Source organism: Thermobia domestica, chromosome 2, assembly GCF_964235325.1.
Source record: "Thermobia domestica chromosome 2, izTheDome1.hap1.1, whole genome shotgun sequence".
NCBI classification, from domain to species: domain Eukaryota; kingdom Metazoa; phylum Arthropoda; class Insecta; order Zygentoma; family Lepismatidae; genus Thermobia; species Thermobia domestica.
In genome coordinates, this window is record NC_137455.1 from 183751869 (window position 1) to 183772556 (window position 20688).

At 36.8% G+C, this 20688-nt stretch overlaps 1 protein-coding gene across 6 annotated transcripts in view; it reads left to right on the top strand.

The window, feature by feature from the left end:
* LOC145678042 (uncharacterized) overlaps positions 1–5349 on the top strand; it is a 150845-nt gene extending 145496 nt beyond the window's left edge. For all 6 annotated transcript variants that reach the window (XM_081748208.1, XM_081748211.1, XM_081748222.1 and 3 more), the window contains exon 6: positions 3860–5349. In XM_081748208.1, coding sequence (XP_081604334.1) covers positions 3860–3945 — 86 coding nt within the window. In that variant the 3' untranslated portion in view covers positions 3946–5349. The remainder of the gene's footprint in view (positions 1–3859) is intronic.
* Positions 5350–20688: the final 15339 nt, after the last annotated feature.

The following is a 20688-nucleotide window of genomic DNA, read 5'->3' on the forward strand; positions in this document are numbered from 1 at the left end:
AAGTTATTTTAAAGTAATGCTAATCACAGCGTATCGGATAATGTAGTGCTGAGCTTAGCAGATGGTGTAGAAGTTCGTAGATATAGATAATAATACCAGTAACTCGTATAAATTTAACATCAAACTAAGTCGAAGATAATATATTCCTCATTTATGAGTAGGCTTACGTGTTCTAAACAAGTATTTTGAAATTACTAATATATAATCTTATTGTTACTTTACTTATCTGGTAACATATTATTTTTAATTGATTAATCAACCAGATCAAAATTAGGGCAAAAGAATTTTAAAAAGTATGGATCGTTATGAATTAGCGGAAACAACATGTAGACCCAATACTGCAGAAACAGCGATGACATAAATATACTCGTTTACTATTAATGTGGGTTACATGTATTCTAGTTAGGGTTCGCATAATAATAATAATAATAATAATAATAATAAAAACTGTTTGAATAATACGAGACGCTTTTCCACTACAATTACGTAGCATAATAAACTGCTATTTAGTCCTTACATTTTCTGTGAGAACACACATTCTTTTCGGCATTTTGAAGACACGTGAAATAAATCTAATTTAGATTTGATAGCACTTCAGTGTCGTAACAAGTAAATCGTGCTTAAATATTACCATGTCCGTATTGGGACTAATCTCGCAACGTAGGAGAATTGCAAATTGGTATGACATTTTGATGACAATAGCTGTCGATTTCTTTGCAATTGCATGTTTTCAATTCAAAAATAAGAGCGTTAAAATCAAATCCACAAATTATCGGACAGTGTTCCGTCCCTTATAATTTGTGGCAACACTTGGACACAACCTCGTAATAAGGAACAATCCCGTAAAATATAGGACGCATACAAACCTTGATCCTAGTAGATTAAACTGCCCCATTCACAGGAACGAATTACTTCTTTCCGTAACCCTACCAAAAATAGTTATCTCAATATTGGATAGAATGTACTCTCGGGTAGCGTAGTTATTTTCAGCAGTCATTTTTTAGTGCTGGGTTCGACCAGTGGTACTTACAAAGAACGGACATAAACCTGTTATCCGGACATCCGAATCAAACCTAGTTCATTCGACAAAGATATGTTCATGCACAAAAAATTAGGTACCATGGACAATGGAGTAAGTCCCTGGGACCCATTAACTCTGTTAGTATAAAGAAAATCATATACTTTGCAGTGAAATAGCTATTACATCAATACTGGGTTCATTGGAAAGTCATGGTTTATAGTTCATTCTCTTCATCATAAAACAAGCTTTCCAGAGGTACTATGTATTGGGGCCCGAAACGTACTTGAACAGGGAAAATTGGGAGGATGTCGGGAAAATTCCCTCCAGAAATCCCTCTCATCTACTTTGGATCCCTCTGGAGTGGCCCCTTGTAAAAGCACACAATCCAAATATATCTCGAAAAGTACTATAGGGGATAAGAAATGTGTGTACCAAGTTTTGTATTGATAAACGGAATAAATACAAGGGAAAAGCTTGTATACCAATACACAATTTCCCCTCATACCTATTCTCTCTATGAATAGAAAATTTGGTACACACATTTATCACCTGTAGTATTTTTCGAGATACATTTGGATTGTGTGCTTTTACCCGGGGCCAATCCAGATTGGTCCAAAGTTGATGGGAGAAATTTCTGGACGGAATATTCCCAACATTCTCCCAATTTTCCATGTTCAAGTACTTTTTGGGCCCCAATACATAGTACCTCTGGAAAGCTTGTTTTATGATGAAGAGAATGAAGAATAAACCATGACTTTCCCATGAACAGTACTGATGCAATAGCTATTTCACTGCAAGTCTATGATTTTCTTTATACTAACAGAGTTAATGGGCCCCAGGGGCTTACACCACTGTCCATGGCACCTACTTTTTTGTGCATGAACATATATCTTTGTTATGTTTATCGAATGGACTAGGTTTGATTCGGATGTCTGGATGACACGTTCATGACCGTTCCTTGTTAGTTTCCCATTAACCTTCAGAACATAATCGTGGAATAGAAAATTAAATAAATAAGCAAACTATTTTCAAATAAAAACAATTTTTTCTTTTTTGAAACAAAATTTACACAGTGTTAGTAAATTTAATGTTACTTATTTTAGTAAATTAAATTTATTCACGAGGGGCTCTTGTTAACTTTTTTTGCTTGAAGGACTAGCTTAATAATAATTTTTACTCTTAGAACAACTATTATACGTATTATAGTGTTTTGATTTAAGTGGTGAATTTCGTAGAAGGATAAATCATAGAAACCCTTGTTCATCAAAAGACAATAGATATGTGTCTATATTATTGAATGGTAGATAGAAATCCAGAAAAGGGGAATTTATTTTATGAGGAAGAATTATTAATAAAACATTAGACATCTAATAATAATAATATAGGTTTCCTTTTTGAAATTTTTACTATTTTTTTTTCATTCGATTCTGTGTTTATTTCTTTAGAGGTGAGCTAAGAATAGAAAATTTGCGTATCGAAATATTATAAGTGTGAGTCATAAGTCTTGCAGAACATTCTGGTACACAGCATACTTGTATTTATTACAGTACAGTAAAAGCAGGGTAACATTCAAAGTTTAGCCCTTCTTTTAGGACTCTGCAGGCCCTTTCTACCAGTTTTTCGATTCCACGTTAATACCATATCTTGTCCTTAGAGGCAAAGAAGTCAGTGACTGCTGTTTCCATTTCCTGCTAGTTGATGAAGCAAGGTCAGGATTATATGTTGGATGTGGCACCAGTTTGATGTCATCAAGTTCCTGTTTTCGCGTTTATCGATCCGAATGTATTTTTGCGTGATCCTGTTGCAACAGGCCTCGCTTTTGGTTCACAAATGCGCGATATTTTTTTGCGCAGTACAGCATACATCCACTCTTAACTGTTCAGAATAAAGGGCGGAATTGATGGTACGACCGTTAGGAACTAAGTCGAAGTAAATTACTTCCTCGTAATTCCATCACACACACAGTATGACTTTATGCTCGAAACAGTCCTGTTTGACGACCGGAGCCTTCTGGAAGTTGGTCCTTGTTCATATACTGATTTTCCATATTCGGATTTCGAAAGAAAGAAAAAAGAAAAGAAAAAAAAACACACACTTTTTGTCGCATGTGAGAATCTGTTTCAGGAAAGGTACATCAGGCGGGTTTTGTAGCAGTTTTCGGCACATCCACTCTTCTCTGTGCCTAAGCTGGGGTCAACTCATGTGGCAAAATGCACCAGCCCTGGTGGTTTTTCCCGAATTCGTGAAAGTGACCCACTATAAGGGGCTGAGACATGCCGAGCTGATATGACAGTCATTGTCTGCTGGTGGATGGATTTTCCTCAATGGCATATCGTATGACCTTAAAATCTGTTACCCTGAGATCTTCCACATTTTTCCAACCTGCAAGAAAATTCTGGAACCAACGAATTGCTGAGGTTCACTGCACCTTCCCCTTTCGCATGGCAAATGTTTTGGGTTGCTGCTGTAGTGCTATGGCCAAGTTCGAATTCATACAGTAACAGTTCAGGTATCAGACGTTATTGAGCACTCATCGTCACTGTCACTAAAAATTAACTAAAGATACTGGCGGAGTGGCGGTCTTCGTGTTAAATATTCTGCTTGCCATACCTCGAGATACTACCTCTTGGGCCAGTTTGACTTTGTCACGCGTATACAGGCGCCTGCTTGTGGAAATATTGTAAGACTAATGACTTACCCTTATACTAGCTATCTTTTATGAGGTATAGGTCGCTCGTAGGAATTAATATTTTAAAGTATAAGGAGAATATTTTGAGGAAAACAATAAACTGTTAATAATAAATCGATGTTACATAATATTTTCTTTTTTCCCTACAGCCACAGCGACAGCTGCGGTTCTAGCCAGTCAGCAAGCAGCTGCCATAGCAGCTTCAACAGTCATCAACCCATATACACCAAAGTGAAGTCCCGGGGCTAGTGTGTGGTACCGTTCTTAAATGTAGATGTAATGTAGTGTTTATGTTGCAAGCGACCATCTTTACTACAAATAACAAGTATGCATCAGTGTAGAAATACAAGAAGAGAATGCCCAGGGACTTAATAATACTTTTTTCTGTGCGTGATTAAGAATGTAACGGAGAAGAGAAAAAAAGAAGGAAATTTAAAATAATAGGTGCTTAATTTTATTTTTGTTGGCAAGATGTTAGTGTAACTCTTTGCGCGCGAATGAAGAAAGATAAAAAGATATTAAAAATTATAAGCTGCACCAGTTCGGTGAAGAAGCTCAGGGCATTTGGTTCATGGACAAAACTATTTTCCACACAGCCACATTAAGAAAAAGAAATGTGTGACTATACTGATCTCACAGAGTAAAAAAAATAAGAGTGTAAGACCAGTTATGTTTATGGGAAATTATATTTGCTTCTGTGTGTGTGTTGTGTGCATGTGCTTGTATGTAGGTGCGAGTGGTGTTACTGTGAGTACAAGGTATCAATTGAGTGGTGTGAAATCTGTTAAATCAAGACTTATAATTATATATATAGTGTGTTAGGGGCTTCATTTTTTCCTTCAAAAAAAAACTTCAGATTAAAAGGGAAAAATACAATGTTTATTGAAGTAAAAAGGAAAAGAGATGAATGTATAATAAGAATTTAGTATTATATCTAGCAAATTTACAAAACCAGATGAGGGACTTGTACGGCACGACCATTCCATGTGTCCCCTGCCCCTTTGTTCAATGAAGTTTCATTTATTTTAAGTATCTCACAGACTCTGTTTTACAACAATGCATATAAATATATAAATATATATATATAAAAATATAAAAGATATATATATATATATACAAATTTTTGTGTATATAGTGTAAAGACATAAAACTGTCTTTTTAAGTCATAGCGTGGGTAGGCACAATGGGAAATTTGAACTCAATGTGTATTTTTAATGTTTTTCAACTTCTAGAGTGAAATATCAAAATGTTTATTTGTGTTTTTTATGATAAGAAAAAAAAGTAATGCGAGAGAAATATGATCTTTTCTGTAACAAAATTGGCATGTATTAAGCTATTTTAAACAAGAGTAATGCAAATCCGTTCCAGTTTTAGTGGAATCGGATAAAGTTTTAAAGAAAGAAAAATGACATTGTAGGTAATATTTAACTGTGCCCATTTGCCTCTTAATTAAATGAAGAAAGAGAAACCTGTTTGTTGTTACACCCTGCCCTCAATCCCTCTTCTCTCATCCTGTCACTGTGTTCATTAAGAGCTATTACTGCCCGGGTACCAATGTTCCAGTATCTGCTCTGTGTGCGATAATCATGTATAGACAGAACGAATATTGCAATTAAAAACTACATGCTGGTACAATTATTATCATTGTCTTGCCTGTAACCTTTATACATATAGTTTTTCTTTCTTTTAAATGTTCTTTGTTCTGTCACTTGCTTGAATATAAGTTTGAACGTGATTCTTTTTACTGTTAAAATAAAAATAATAGACATCCTTTGTTCTGCTTCAGAGCACTGGCAATAAAAATGCAAATGGCGTAAAATAGTATAGTTGAATTTTACACAATATGATTTTCCTTCAAGTATATATAACAATGTACTGTAATTATAGTAGTGAGCACCAGGGTAACTAGTGAAGCCATAGGTAATACAAATCGGCTTTTCAAATGCTCCACAAAACCTAGTCATATTTGGAAAGAAGTTAATACATGCTGTGGTGAAAAAAAAAAAAAAAAAAAAAAAAAAAAAAAAAAGTAAGGCCCGGATTTTTATGACATGTTATATTTTTATTCTGACATGCCTAATTGAATATAAACACATTTCTGACGCTTGGGAACATGAAAACATTGATTTTATTGATCATATAAATTTATATTTGAACCATAATTTAGCTGTAGGTCTATTTGGGCTCGAAGTGATATGAAAGCATATTGTAGACGGGTTTCACATATTGTTCAGACATATACTTACCAGTATTGGCAACGAGGTTGTTTGGGACCTCGTTTCTTAAAATTCTTTGGCCTTATATAATTACTTGATTCGTAAGAATACTGTGCAGTGTGTCAGGTAACTGTTTAGCATCAACCACTTAAGATTTTGATTTTAAAACAAGTGACCTGTAGCTGAAAATTTCGTTGAACGTTCTACGGGCTGAAATTGAGATAATTTTATCATAATTAATGATACAAACAGCTTACGCCGACGTTTAATGTACTTATACCATATAACTAAATGCATCCCTAACATCGATACTATGAAAATAAAACTTTAAAGAACACCATAAGATTCACGCTATATTTCACTTCAATTCTGTACTACAGAAAATCGCGTCAGGTTTATGGCAACGAATTGTATCCATACGTAGTAGCACGCGTAAACACGACCGAGAAGTTGTTGTGAATAGTTCGAAAGTGTTGTGTATTGTCAAGTGTGTCAAGTGTGATTATATGGTTCCGAAAATTACGGCCTTTCGAGAGCGCTATATTTGCACTCTTTCCGCAATAGCTTGTACAGGGTGTCTCTAAAATTCCAAATGAGATTTCGTGACTTTTTCGAGACCTTCTATTTACCAAACCATAAAATTTCATAACATTCACAAGAGTGAATTTGAGTGCGAATTAGACCCAATTTTCATGCATGCGATAGAACTGTGCTTTGCTTGCGATTTGGTAGCGTCTAAAGCCGACAATAGGCATTTTTTGTGCTGAATTTTGACGTTTTATAGAACAAAATTTGCCAGTCTGCACTAATATTTGTATAGATAAAAAAAAAAAAAAAAAAAATCGTGACCCAAAAGCTAAATTTCGTGACTTTTTCTTGACTTTCATGACCGTTTTCTGATTTCGTAATCGATAGACACCCTGTTGTAGTTAGTCAAACAAGTACACAGTGTATGACAGAATGTTTCCATATGTTAACAAAAGGAACAAACGTTGTGTTGAATCATAACGAAACGAGCACCTTCTGTTGTTGCTGGTCCCTTCAATATTAGGCGTCATAGATATCGCTGGTCCGGGTGTACCTCCAATGTAGTTCAAAAAGCATGTTCCTCTAGCAAGCAAAAAAAAAAAAAAAAGAACAATATCAAGCTTAATACAACGATCCGCCGCAACCGTGAATTGCATTATTGCGCAAGATTTACATCTGTTGAAGCATAAGGCCCAAGTTCATATGCTCCGACCTTAACATATTATGAAAAGAAATATGTTAAGGTCGAAAGCTGCCGAATGTCATCTTCCATGGACATGTGGAAGTTTGTATTGACCGGACGAGGCAGGGATGTATCTGTCGGGAATGCAGACCCGTAGCCAGAATTCTGTAAAGGAGTGAGGCGGGGGAGGGGGACAAATTCTGTCTCAGATACACATGATGCTTCTTAACCAAGTTGTTAACACGTTTTCCGCACTGGTACGCATAGTTCCGGATTTGATTCTCGTTTGAGAATCAAGATTTTCGGTGTTGAAGCAATTTACGAGCTACTTACAAAGAGAATTAACAAATTCAGTCCAGAATGCTAGAAAGTAAAGGCTTAGTAATTATAGTTATTTTAATATTAATCTATATTTGATTTTACCTTCAGTAAGAACTTGTTTTTGTTCATATAAAATACAGGGTGGCCCAAAAGTAGGTATACAGTCCCGTACTATTTTATATAATTTATTTTTATCAAATAGGTAGACCTAGTTTCTTTATTATTTATTCTTAACGTCTTTTTATTTATAACTTAAGCCCGGAACAGTCGAAGCAAATAAATCCATAAACTAGAATGTTATGCTTGAAATGTGTATACCTATTTTGGGCCACCCTGTATAGTCTAAGGAATTGTTCTGACAGAATCACCTTAATAGATAGCCTGCTGCATGATCCTTCGGGTCTTAAAACCTGTTGTGGTGATGAACTAAGAAAAACATTGAATAATAAATTAACACTTGTACCTACCTTCCCAATATTTTTACACTTAAAAATTCTTAATAATTAAACTCCATGGTTCTGGATAATCACAATAACATTCAAAACACAGTTCTAACCAGAACAAAATGAATTATTTAATAATTATACGTTTTTTTTTTTGTTTGTTTGTTTGTTAGTTTCAAGGACCTAACGTCTTCTTCATCAGACATTGAGAAAAAAGACAGATGACAGCAAATCTCATATCTTTCTCAGCCGTTAGTTAGCATATTCATTTATATAATTTTAATTGTTCTTATTATTTATATAGAACAATTAAAATTATATAAATGAATATGCTAACTAACGGCTGAGGAAGATATAAGATTTGCTGTCATCTGTCTTTTTCTCAATGTCTGATGAAGAGGACGTTAGGTCCTTGAAACTGTAACAAAAAAAAGTATAGTTATTAAATAATTCATTTTGTTCTGGTCAGAACTGTGTTTTAAATGTTAAACATTCTTGTTTCTATTTTTGTACCAGTGAAAGCTGCTTTCTAATTGTTTACTTGGCACAAGAATGGAAAGGTCAAAGATGTTCGCAAGGTGTTACAATTTTGATTGTCTTTGGAACCTAAAATAGTAATTGAATGCTTGTTCTATAGACCAACACCTGAACTCAAGCATCTGAACCAGAAAGCTACTCAACAAATATATGCCCTAGATACCAAAACAGAATGAAAATTGTCTTGATAAAATTTCGTGGTCAGACAGTTAAGCTAAACGTAAACAATTAATGCAAATGTTTAACTAATCTCTCCGTACATCCGGCCCATGAATGGGATGTGAACTATTGTAAAATTTATTTTTAATTTCCAAATGTTAAAAAGTGATATAAGATTTCTTTGAAATATTACCGGGGTACGTAGACCCGCATCCAGGATATTGGAAAAGATGACCCTTTCTGGTAGACTAACTTTTTTGAACTCATTGAATAATCATCTATATATGGGAGCAAAGATGCAATCCCATCCTTAGCAACCAACTAATATGTTAACAATCGTAATCACAGTTATATGATAATCTTTATTTGTAATTTACTCTTTAACTTCGAATTTGTGACTACTTTTACAGCGCAATTTTCAGCTGACATTTGTCTCTGGCGGGCCGCATCTGCCCTCTATCATAGATGAGCGAAGATATTATTTAATTATCCTCAAACTTGAGAAGCAACATCCAGGTGTACACGTTCTTATAGGTATAGTCACAAGAAAGTGCAGCAACTTGTAGGTGTTCGAGTACAGTTCTGAGTAATGAAGAAAGCGACCAACAGCTGTACAAGAATACTCATTTGCAGGCACATTTTCCCCCTTATTTTGACACAATTCGAATTCTGCTTTGACCATATTTACTCATGCCACATCATAATTTTAAAATTCAACTGAAGGAGCAGTCAAATCTACTCCCGGCTCGCCTATCTTGCTTGGCACAAAATAGTGCAATTTCAGGCACTCTTCGTTATGTTTCCCAGACTTTTCAATTCACTTATCACATTATCTACGTATGGGATATACAAAGCACATCGAAAGTAATCTTCAACTGTGTCACTTGCATAATTCTCACGCCACTTGGACATTTTTCACACATTGTTTGTTAGTAGTTACTCGAGGTTTTTCAATACTTCAACTTATCACACAAACTAACAGCTTTTGAAAATACTTCACAAAAGGCTTCAGGTGCATTTAAACTGATTCTCTAAGAGAACTACAATGCTATTTGGTCTAGGAATTAATTCGTGCGGTTGGTACGCACACATTGAAGCTGTAGTACAAACACAAAATACATAAATACCTTAAGAAAAATATTGTCCATCGCTAGCCACCACTTTCGCCCATCTGTCAGGCAATGTACGGATTCCGTGGCGAAAGAAGTCCTCATCCTTGGAAGCGATCCAGTCAGAGACCCATGTTTCGATATCTTCTGAAGAAGTAAACCGCTGTCCAATCAAATCGTTGTTCATGCAATCGAACTAGTAGTAGTCCGAAGGAGCAACGTCTGGTGAATACGGCGGGTGGGGTAAAACTTCCCATCCGACATTTTCTAAATAGGTTTTGACCGGTTTTGCGACATGTGGGCGAGCGTTATCATGTTGAACAATAAGTTTATCATGTCTGTTCTCCCATTCTGGTCGTGTTCTGGCCAGAGCTTGCTTCAAACGCATTAATTGTCGTCGATAACGTTCTCCATTCATAGTTTCACCCGGTTGCAGCAGCTCATAGTACACCACACCTTTCATATCCCACCATATGCACAGCATAACCTTTGCACAGTGAATATCTCGTTTTGGTTGTGATGGACCTGGTTCACCTGGTTTCACCCAGGCCTTTTTTCGTTTAGGGTTCTCGTAATGGATCCACTTCTCATCACCCGTAATAATTCGATGCAGAAACCCCTTTCTGCTCTGTCGTTGAAGCAGCAATTCGCAAATGGTTTTTCGTCTTTCAACGTCTCTGTCTTTCAATTCATGTGGAACCCAATGTGACATCTTTTGAATCATTCCCATGGCTTTCAAGCGTTTGGAGACTGTTGTTTGATCAACGCCTAATGCTGCTGCAAGTTGTTCCTGCGTTTGACACGAATCCTGCTCGAGCAATGCTGTCAATTCTTCGTCTTGAAATTTTTTTGGCTGTCCAGCTCGCTCTTGGTCTGCCAAGCCGAAATCACCACTTCTAAACCGTGCAAACCACTTCTGACACGTTCGCTCAGCTAGAGCATGCTCACCATACACTTCCACCAAAATACGATGACTTTCAGTCGCACTTTTCTGCATGTTAAAGTAATGCAGCAGGACACCCCGCAAAAACACTTTATCAGGCACAAATTGCGCCCTGTTCACTTAACTACAAACTGGTGTTGTTGACGCTTTAATCCACTGCCCTATACTACGAACAATACGCGATGACAGGGGTTTGCAACACATGTGTGGATACACGGAACTGTGGGACGCTCCGTTCGTTGCGCCATCTCTTGTCCACCCGCACGAATTAATTCCTAGACCAAATATTCACATACCATATTCCGTGACTGTAAGCAGGTCAAAAGTAGGACTTCGGAAATTCACTGATAGAGGACACAATTTTTGGGCAAAACTCGACTATAACTACGCTAACAAAGATGCGGCACGTGAAGACGAATGACAATAGCTTGTTAGCTATTGTTGCACCATCTCTGTTTTTACCGGTCGCTATTTCTTCCAAAGAACAAATAACTGCATCAAATAATTCCACAAATCGTATCACAGAATCGTGATTCTCAATGAAACGAGGTACACAGTGAGGTTTCAGCACTTTGGATCTGCTACACTCATAGCTGCATTTGTGTTAAAAATACGCTTTCCAGCAGCAGTCACTGAAGGAAGAAAAAAAAAAAAAAAAAAAAAAGAAAAGACATTGCGGACCCAGAGTATATCTAATAGTAGGAATTTCGCAGGATTGTGCCACTGTGAGATTGAGCACATGGCTTGAGCATGGTAGATGTACGAGATGCATTGAAGTTATAACACCTCCATTTTTCTCAGGGCTGGTAACAGAAACGTGCTGTTTATTTTAACAGACTGAGCACTCATTGTCGACGTGTGACAAGAGATGGCAACACCGGACGGCACACAGAACTCTAGCGGTAGCAGTGAGAGTGATGACTGTTTTTACTTACGATACTCGTCATTTTCTTCATTTGTGTGCTTGTGACACCACTTGAGTGAGACATGTGATAATAGTGTCATGAACGTGTCTAATGTGCGACAGTTCAAAGAAGGCAGAATGTTGTATGACAACATACCAAGACAATCTTGGCCTCGCGCAAGCCGGTCTGACGACGTGATCGAATAAGTGGAGAAAGTTCCTTTGAAGGATAGCCGAATGAGTGTGGGACACATCACCTCTAAAGTTAGCATTTCCGTGGGATCTGTGCACATTACTTCCTGTTTTGCAGAATGCGTTATCAGTGTGCAGCGTTTTAAAGTTTACCTATTCCTGCTTCATAAGTGTTCTACCGGCTAAATGTCGACGAGTAATTCACCTCGATTACCTCATGTTTCGCAAAATTGCATCAAAAATTCTGGTAACACCTCAACATTAGAAATATTTGGCGAAAAATAAATCTGAGAAAGAGGAACGGCTTGCAATAGAGCCTTATCGCGCAAGTCCAATCGTAATATGCAGCAACGAAAACAACATACACACAAATTAAAAAAATAATTTACTTTGAACAAGTGCGACGACTTTTAATATCGCTTTGTCTTCATTAAATTATAATTTCAACTATCCAAATGAATGCAATGAGATACTGCATTAAATTACAGAATAAAGCCAACCTCACCGGACCTAAATCTGCTCTTAAGAACCCAAATACGACTGTCTAAACGTCTCAGCAATCTTCTCCGCAGTTAAATTACCTGCTTCCAATAGCTGCTGCACCGACGCTTCATTCTCGGACTGTTCTTGCTTCAAAAGTAGAATTAGTCTGTATATATATATATATTAGGATGACTTTCTGTCGATTTCCTATTAAACTTGGAATGTCAAGCCTCGGCACTGTTCGTGGTCCTTTCACTGTTTTCAAATTAGTTCCATTGCCGTGAAACAATAAAAATACCATTAGTGCAACGTAAGGAATCACGTAACAATCCAATAAAAGTAAACCTTCAAATATTGCTTTACCTAAGGATGGAAGGGTGCATTCAATTCGTCAACATACCCTGTAGGTGTCCACCAAGTAGTCTAGGGTGCATCAGGCATGTCGGGTGCATCAGGTATGTCTTCAAGAGGAACAAGGGGAAGCGCAGGTGCTCTCCTAATATATTTCCTCACGTCATCAGCAGCCTTGTAGAGCGAAACCAACACGATATCTTGTACCTTTCTCCATATTAGATTCAGGGCTCCCAGCTGTCTTATTTTCCTATTTTTCATATATTTTGGAAATTTGTGTATATTTGTCATATATTTTAATCTTGTCCCTTATTTCCTATATTTTTCTGTGATTGAATTATTAAAAATGCAAGCCAAGGGTAGTTCCAGTGATGATTTAAATTGCTACATATTAACAATATGCTAAATATGTCTTAGCATTTTTTTTTCTGAGGGTAGTCACTAATCCTCTCTATTATTTTTTTTTTTAATTTGCTTTTTCTTATCTTTCCATATCCACTCTTTTTTTCTCTCCTTTGTTTCCTATATGCTTATTCTTCCCCAATGAAGCTTGGCGAGGAATCTTGCCATAATCCATTTCGTATAACGCAAGCTGTGTTAGCATTTTCTTTTAGCAGTGTGTGCAGCAGTATTGGCTAGGCATTGAGGTGTGTTGGTATTTACCAATATATCCCAATATTGGACATAATATGCAGGGTTCCCACGTGACCTGGAAAACCTGGAAACAAAAGTGTGTCGTGGAAATGCCCTGAAAAAGTAATGGAAAGCAGAAAAATGGTGAAAATCCTGGTTGCTCTAGAATTGTCTTTCTGTAGCCAGCGCTGACAGAATATTACTTTAATTTCCTTCCCAAGCAAAATCAAATTTCATTATCGTCAGAAGGCTACAAGAGAATGGGTCAGAACTTGAGATCCCCTGTTCCATTGGTATACTTACATTTTCTTATTAGTGTAAGCACTTTGTTTGATAAATTCCTTGTGATTATGCAAAAACAGGAACCACTTACCCACATTTTGCATGATGAATTAGTTGAGCTACTTCAAAGAATAATGGAAAGAGTTGTAGTATTTAATCTGTGCAATGAAGAAACTGGATCTCATCTAAATATAAAGTGAAAGAAGAAAAAAATCTATTGCCAAATAACAAAATTGATGGAGAAGGCGCACAGTTGGCATTGAAAGAAGTCGATAAAGTGCAACAACGGTTATTCGCATTAAATGCAAAAAAAATCCTTCATAGCGGTAACAAGTTTCCTTCAACAAACTCTGCCGCTAAACAACCGAATTTTGAAACAGATTTTGCATCCTGCTGTTAGACATGCAAAGGAAGAGCAAAATAAGATATTGTCATCTTTGAAACGATTAGCGTCTTGTGTGCCTCAAGTGTTAACCAGTCAGGAAATTGAGAAGGCTGTAGACGAGTAGCGAATTTATATGAGTGATCAGAGTATTAACGTGGGTTCCTCTCACCACGGCATGGCGCGTCCTCAGGTTGCGGATCAAGGAGAAGGCCTCTATATATAGAGGTTAGCTGCGAATATAGTGAATATTTTCAAACCGATTATAGGGAACGAAAGTCTGCATAAGGAAAGTAATGATAACGGAGTTAGACTCGTGAACTTTGCAACATCCAAAAGCCTAATCGTGAAGAGTGCAAAATTCCCACATCGCGACGTTCATAAATATACTTGAACATCACCAGACGGAAAAACACAATCAAATTGATCACGTTCCAGTAGATAGAAGAAGGCAATCTAGCATATTTGATGTCCGGTCGTTTAGAGGGGCTGATTGCGACACTGATCACTACCTGGTAGTAGCAATAATACGAGAGAGATTATCGTTGAATAAAGGTAATATTCAATATTCGAAAACGGAGAGATTTAATTTAAAGAAATTAGAAGAGAGCCAGGTAAGAGAGGGATATCAGATTGAAATTTCGAACAGATTCTCGGTTTTAGAAGATTCGGAGTGCACTAGTTGTTGAGGATACTTGGATTGAAATTAGAGATAGCATTAAAAGTTCAGCAATAGAAAAATTGGGATACGCGGAAATACGTAGGAACAAACCATGGTTTCACCAGGAATGTATTAAACTAGCAGAGAAGAGAAAACAGGCAAAATTACGCTGGCTACAAAATCCGAATGAAATAATTACACAAAATTTCGCAGATATCAGGCGGGAAACTTCGAAAACTTTTAGAACAAAGAAACGCGATTTTTTGAAAACTAAAATTAAGGAACTCGAAGATAATAATAAAAATAAAAATATTCGGGATATGTATAAGGGGATCAGCGAATTTAAGAAAGGCTATCAACCTCGTGCTTATATATTAAAGAAAGCTGACGAAACAGTTCTCACTGATACGGATAGCATCTTAAATAGATGGAAAGATTTCTTTTACGATTTGCTGAACACGCAGCCAAAAACTAATGTGCGTGGAAAAAGGATATACACACCGCAGAACTGTATACTCCAGAACCCAACCGAATAGAAGTAGAAACCGCTATAAAGAAATTAAAGAAACACAAATCTCCGGGTGTAGATGAAATTTCGGCTTAATTAATTTTAGCTGTGTAACTGTGTGTAACGAAAAATTGTGTAACAAGATACACAAACTCATTCTCCTTATCTGGAACAAGGAAGAATTGCCACAAGAGTGGAAAAAATTAATCATTGTTCCAATTCACAAGAAAGGCGACAAAACTGACTGTAATAATTATCGAGGCATTTCTCTTCTGTCAACATCCTATAAAATCCTTTCAAATATTCTATTAGCAAGATTGACCCCATACGGTTAGGAGAGAAACATTATACAACATTCTTACAGAACTTGTAATACCGAGAAAGCTAATTAGATTAAGATATATTTAAATGAATCCCAAAGTAAAGTCCGGGTAGGAAAATTTTTGCCCACGAGCTTTCACGTCGAAAACGGCCTGATAAAAGGAGATGCGTTGTCGCCATTATTATTTAAGTTTGTGCTGGAATACGCTATAAAGAAAATCAAAGATAGCAACCAGGGCCTAGAGTTGAACGGTATTCACCAGGTTATGGCATATGCTGATGATGTAAATTTAATAGGGGATGCTAGAACAATAGAAAGAAATGCAGAGATCTTATTAAACGCTTGCAGGGACATGGGTTTAGAAATACATGCAGAGAAAACTAAATACATGGAAGTGCGTCGGGACCGTAATACGGCAAATTGTGGATGCGTTTAATATTAAATAATAGTTTTGATAAAGTGGATAGTTTCAAATATTTAGGATCAATATTAACAGACGAAAATCATATTCACGAAGAAATTAAATGTCGACTAAAAGCAGGGAATTCGTGTTACTATTCTGTTCAAAATCTCTTGTCGTCGCGAATTCTGTCGAGGAATTTGAAGCTTAAAATATATAAAACTAATCATGCCTGTTGTTCTGTATGGTTGCAAAACATGGTCGCTTACTCTGAGGGAAGAACATAGACTGAAAGTATTTGAGAACAAGGTCCTGAGACGAATATTCGGACCCAAGAGGAACGGGAATGGCGGAAACTTTATAACGAGGAACTACATAATTTATACGGTTTACCCAACATTGTTAGGGTCGTCAAGTCTAGGAGGCTTAGGTAGGCAGGTCATGTAGCTAGAATGGAAGAAAGTAGAAACGCTTTCAAAGTCTTGACTGGAAGACCAATCGGAAAATGACCATTAGGAAGACCTAGGCGCAGATGGGAGGACAATATTAGGATGGATCTCGCAGAGATAGGAATACAAAGTAGAAACTGGATCCAATCGGCTAAGGATAGAAGTCAGTGGAGAGCTTTTGTGAATACGGCATTGAACCTCCGGGTTCCATAGGCCATAGAGTTAGTTTAGTTAGTTAGATCAGAGTATACACGATGGCTTTTGTTTGTTTGTTTGTTAATTGTAGTATTGACGTGTATTGGAACAAAGTATTGCTGCTGGAAAATAATACAAGGGAACCCAAGTATCCAACAATTACTGATCTTGTGAAAGCAGTGTTAACACTTTCATTCGGGCAGGCATATGTTAAACGTGGTGCCTCGACAAATAAGAACATGGTGCCATCCGAGAGACAAGGACTGACTGAAGAAACTATCAATGGGCTACGAATGATTCAAGACGCAGCTGGTAAAAATGTAAATGAAGTTAATATCACTAAAAAAATGTTAATGTACTACAAAGAAGTACATAAGAAGTATCGAACATACGGACAGAAAAAAACAAAAACTTAGAACAGCAAGAAAGTGAGCATAAGATCACAACAGAAAAGACAAAAGTGAATGCCAAAAAAGGAATGGAGGAAAACATATTTGTTGAAGTTCGTGAAGCTGAAAATGTAATTTGAGAGGGAAACATTCGGCTTCAGAAAGTAATAAAGCATCGGCTCGCCGATGACGTGTCAGCTGCACAAGCCTTGATTGAGACTGGGATCAAAAGAGTTCAAAATGCCACAACAAAGGTGTCGCAAAAGTAACACGCGTACTGGTGTTTTATAGTTCATTATTATACCTTTAAAATGTAAAAGTAAAAATGTGTATGTATAATAGTGGTGGATCGAGGGAAAGGCATGGGTAACTCGGACCACAAGAATTTTTCTTTAAATCAGTAAATAAAGTGATTTCAATCAGGTTTTTTTTTTCTTCAAAACAATACACAAGTTAAAAAGTAAAAAGTTTTGTTCTGTATTAATCTAAATCTTGTTTCAATTTGCCCATTGGTGAAGGGTGGCCTTTTCTTACAATACATTTATATTTTTTTTCTGTGCTTCAAAGCATAATATTCTAGTGTATAAACCAAACTGTCGTATTTTATAAGCGAAACTGTCCTATATTTTTTCAATGTCCTGCTTGGAGGCCTGTAGATTGGATAAAATGAAACAAAGTCAGTCATAAATTCTTGCACGCGAAATTGGGAGTAACAATCTTCAGTTTTTTTCTTGATTTGCTGAAGCTTACGTATGTACAACGACTGACTTTTGTTTTGCAGCAAGCAGAACACGAGTGGAAACAATTGTCCCAAATAGACTACCTCCCGTGCAATAGGTGCTGGCATACCAGCCATCTTGACTTTCTCAATAATTTATGAAATTGATCGTTAGTTGCAATTTGTATATATCATTACAGTGATAGAATCAGTTTCCAAATGATGAGATCAATTTCTCAACATGCAATACAAATATCGGTGTACTTCCGATGCAGTATAGATTTTCCACAAACCTATATGAATAAAATCTTTCATTCTGTAAAATAGGAGCACACGCATTGGATTATTCGTCTATTCTTTGAAACATGGCAACACTGAGTGTGTAAAACTAGTTTGAACCTTTTCTGCGAAACAGGAGCAAACGATATATGATCTTAGCGAACAATATTCGAACAGTAGTGTATCACCTCCTTCAATAAATAATAATCAACAACATTACGCTTTAATTAGCTCTTGCACTACAGCTCGGTATAACTCTCAAGTGGGATATATCCTCCTGCAAGGACTGCCAATAGTACATCTAAACCAATATAGACGAATCTAACTGAACTGCCCAGAAGACTCAGCGTCAGGGAAAAACAGTTCACAAGAAGAAGAACGATATATGCACACTGTCGGTCTGGTCAAATGTAACAACAACAGAGAGAGTTGCAATTTTGTTTAGGGAATATGTATACTCAAAAGTACTACATTTTATAGTAGTGATATATTTTATAATTTTAAGAACGCTATTGTTGCATTGGGAAGAATTTCCTAGACAAAGCATTCTTTCAGATGGCTGTCAAATGTATGAGTGAACAAATCATTTATGCCTATCTTCTTTGTACTAGTGATAGCGAAGTGAACTTTCCCTCATAATTTGGCGTTTATTACAGTAGTTTCATTATTTTGCGAATTTTATATCTTTTGAGTTTTACGTCCCACGTTTATGCCCGGTAGGCTAAAGGAAACGGTGATGAGAAATGAGTGAAATGGTGGAATGAATAAAGTGGAAGAAAACGGGAGAACCCTGAGAAAAACCCACGCACACGGTGTTTGTCCAACACAAAGTTCATGTGGCGCGAGCTGGGATTGAACCAAGGACCCCATGCGACAGAGGTGAACGCTCTACCACTGAGCACCGTGGTCCCAGCGATTTTTTAATACATTTTTATATTTTTCTAGTTCGCGTTTATATTTTTTCTTTCTTTTCTTTATTATTTTATTTATCTATTTATTTTGTTGATAGTACGAATTCAAATCTTTTTTTCTAAACAACGTTGCTAGATAGTTCTTGATCATCGGAATGTCATCACTGCGAATACATCACATACAAAGTTTCTATTAATAGATTATAGGAATAGATTTTCAGTTGACAACTAAATTAGTTTTCTTCCATTACAGTTCATATGATTAGCCAGAAGGATTTTTAGTTATTTGATGTGTTAGCTTCGATCATCTTTATTTCTGGAAATAATTTTAATTTAAAATAAATTTTCTTTAGAAATAAAATACTAGTTTTAGTTCTAAACAAGACAGAGAACATAGTTCAAAATGTTATTATATCATTGTTTTATTATACCAGTAGATGAAAAACAACTATGAAATTAATACACTGCAAATCCCAAAGATAATGTGACAAACATTATGGGCATTAGTGTGATAAACAAAAGTGATCCGGTGCATATTAAAATAACCCTAACGAAGTCGTCGCAGTTAGTGAAGGGAAGCACCAGACGTTGTCACTATCGGGTTTATTATTATTGATTTCGGTGCTTTAAACTTTTGTCCTCTACCGCCATCCATTAGCGAGGTAATGTAATGGAAGTCAGGATGCGCCTGGCTCGCCAGAGATTAAGGTCTCCCTCCCAGTTCTGGTCATTGGTGACACTTCTTGTGTTGAATTGCATTACATACATCCAGCACAATCTAATTCATCGTTCTTTTTCTCGTTCCAAGAAATAACAACTCAGCAAAGACCATCCCAACGTGGGAACCTTTGAAATCTAGAAGGTGCTTGTGTTCCGGCCCAGCCTACCTCTGTTGTTCAAAGACTATCAAGCCCATTATGCAATAGTAAATGATTTAGCAAGGAATAAGTGTATTAGTGGCATAGGAATAATTGCAAAATGAACAATCTAAGAATGATATTGTGTGCATTGTTTAAATTTCTTTTTGTCAGAAGCACGTAGAAGTTAGACGTCAATAATAAATTATTACGTGAACAATTAAAGAGTTAAAGATGTAAATAGTGTGGGGGGAGGGAAGGAAATTGGCCAATAAAGATCAAGTGAATTTTATAATAATAATAATTTTATAATAATTATTATTATTAAAATAATCATTCTTTGTGTCATTGGCTTTGAGGATAAGCATCAATTTTTATTTGTATTTGTTCGTACGAGAAGACGATCACCGTTGAGCGCCCTATCGGGAAGGAAGACTATTGGTGGAGCAGGGAAAACCCAGAAAAATCTATCAGTATATTTTCTCACATTTTTGACCAATTGTACCCTCTAAAAGTTGAAAGTGGATTCGCGTGAGCGGAAACCAAGATCATTATCAAATTGCGCTACGTAAGAAAACACGGGGTGATAATGTGGTTGGATGAGACCAGTGGTGACATATCTAATCAGACGAATTTCGGTTGTGCCTACAATCCAATGGCGGCGGGCCGTAGAAGCTTACAAAGCTGTGTGGGTGTGCAATAGGCTGCACAGAAGGGGGTGGTAGTGTCATGTTGTGGGGATGTATTCGAGCGCTAGTGCCTAGATAGAGGTGTCCAACCGCATGAAGGTTTTGGATTACGTGTCCATTCTGGATAATGAGGTGTTGCCATTTGTTCAGTTTCTGCAAAATTGTCATATCCTAGAGTCCCAGTATCAAGACAACTGCACCGTGCACCGAGCCAGAATTGTGCGGGAGTGGTTTGCTGAACGTCCCACATCTCACTTGGTCCGGGAATTTGTCTAATCTCAACGTTATCGAGAAAATTTGGGACATGGAATGGGCCGTGAAGAGGAGACATCAACATGTCCCCACGTTGGCCGCTCTGCGGGACCAGTTGTTCCAGGAATGAGCCAAACTGGATTTGAACATCATCCTCTCCCAGTTAATTGGTGACAGTCCTAA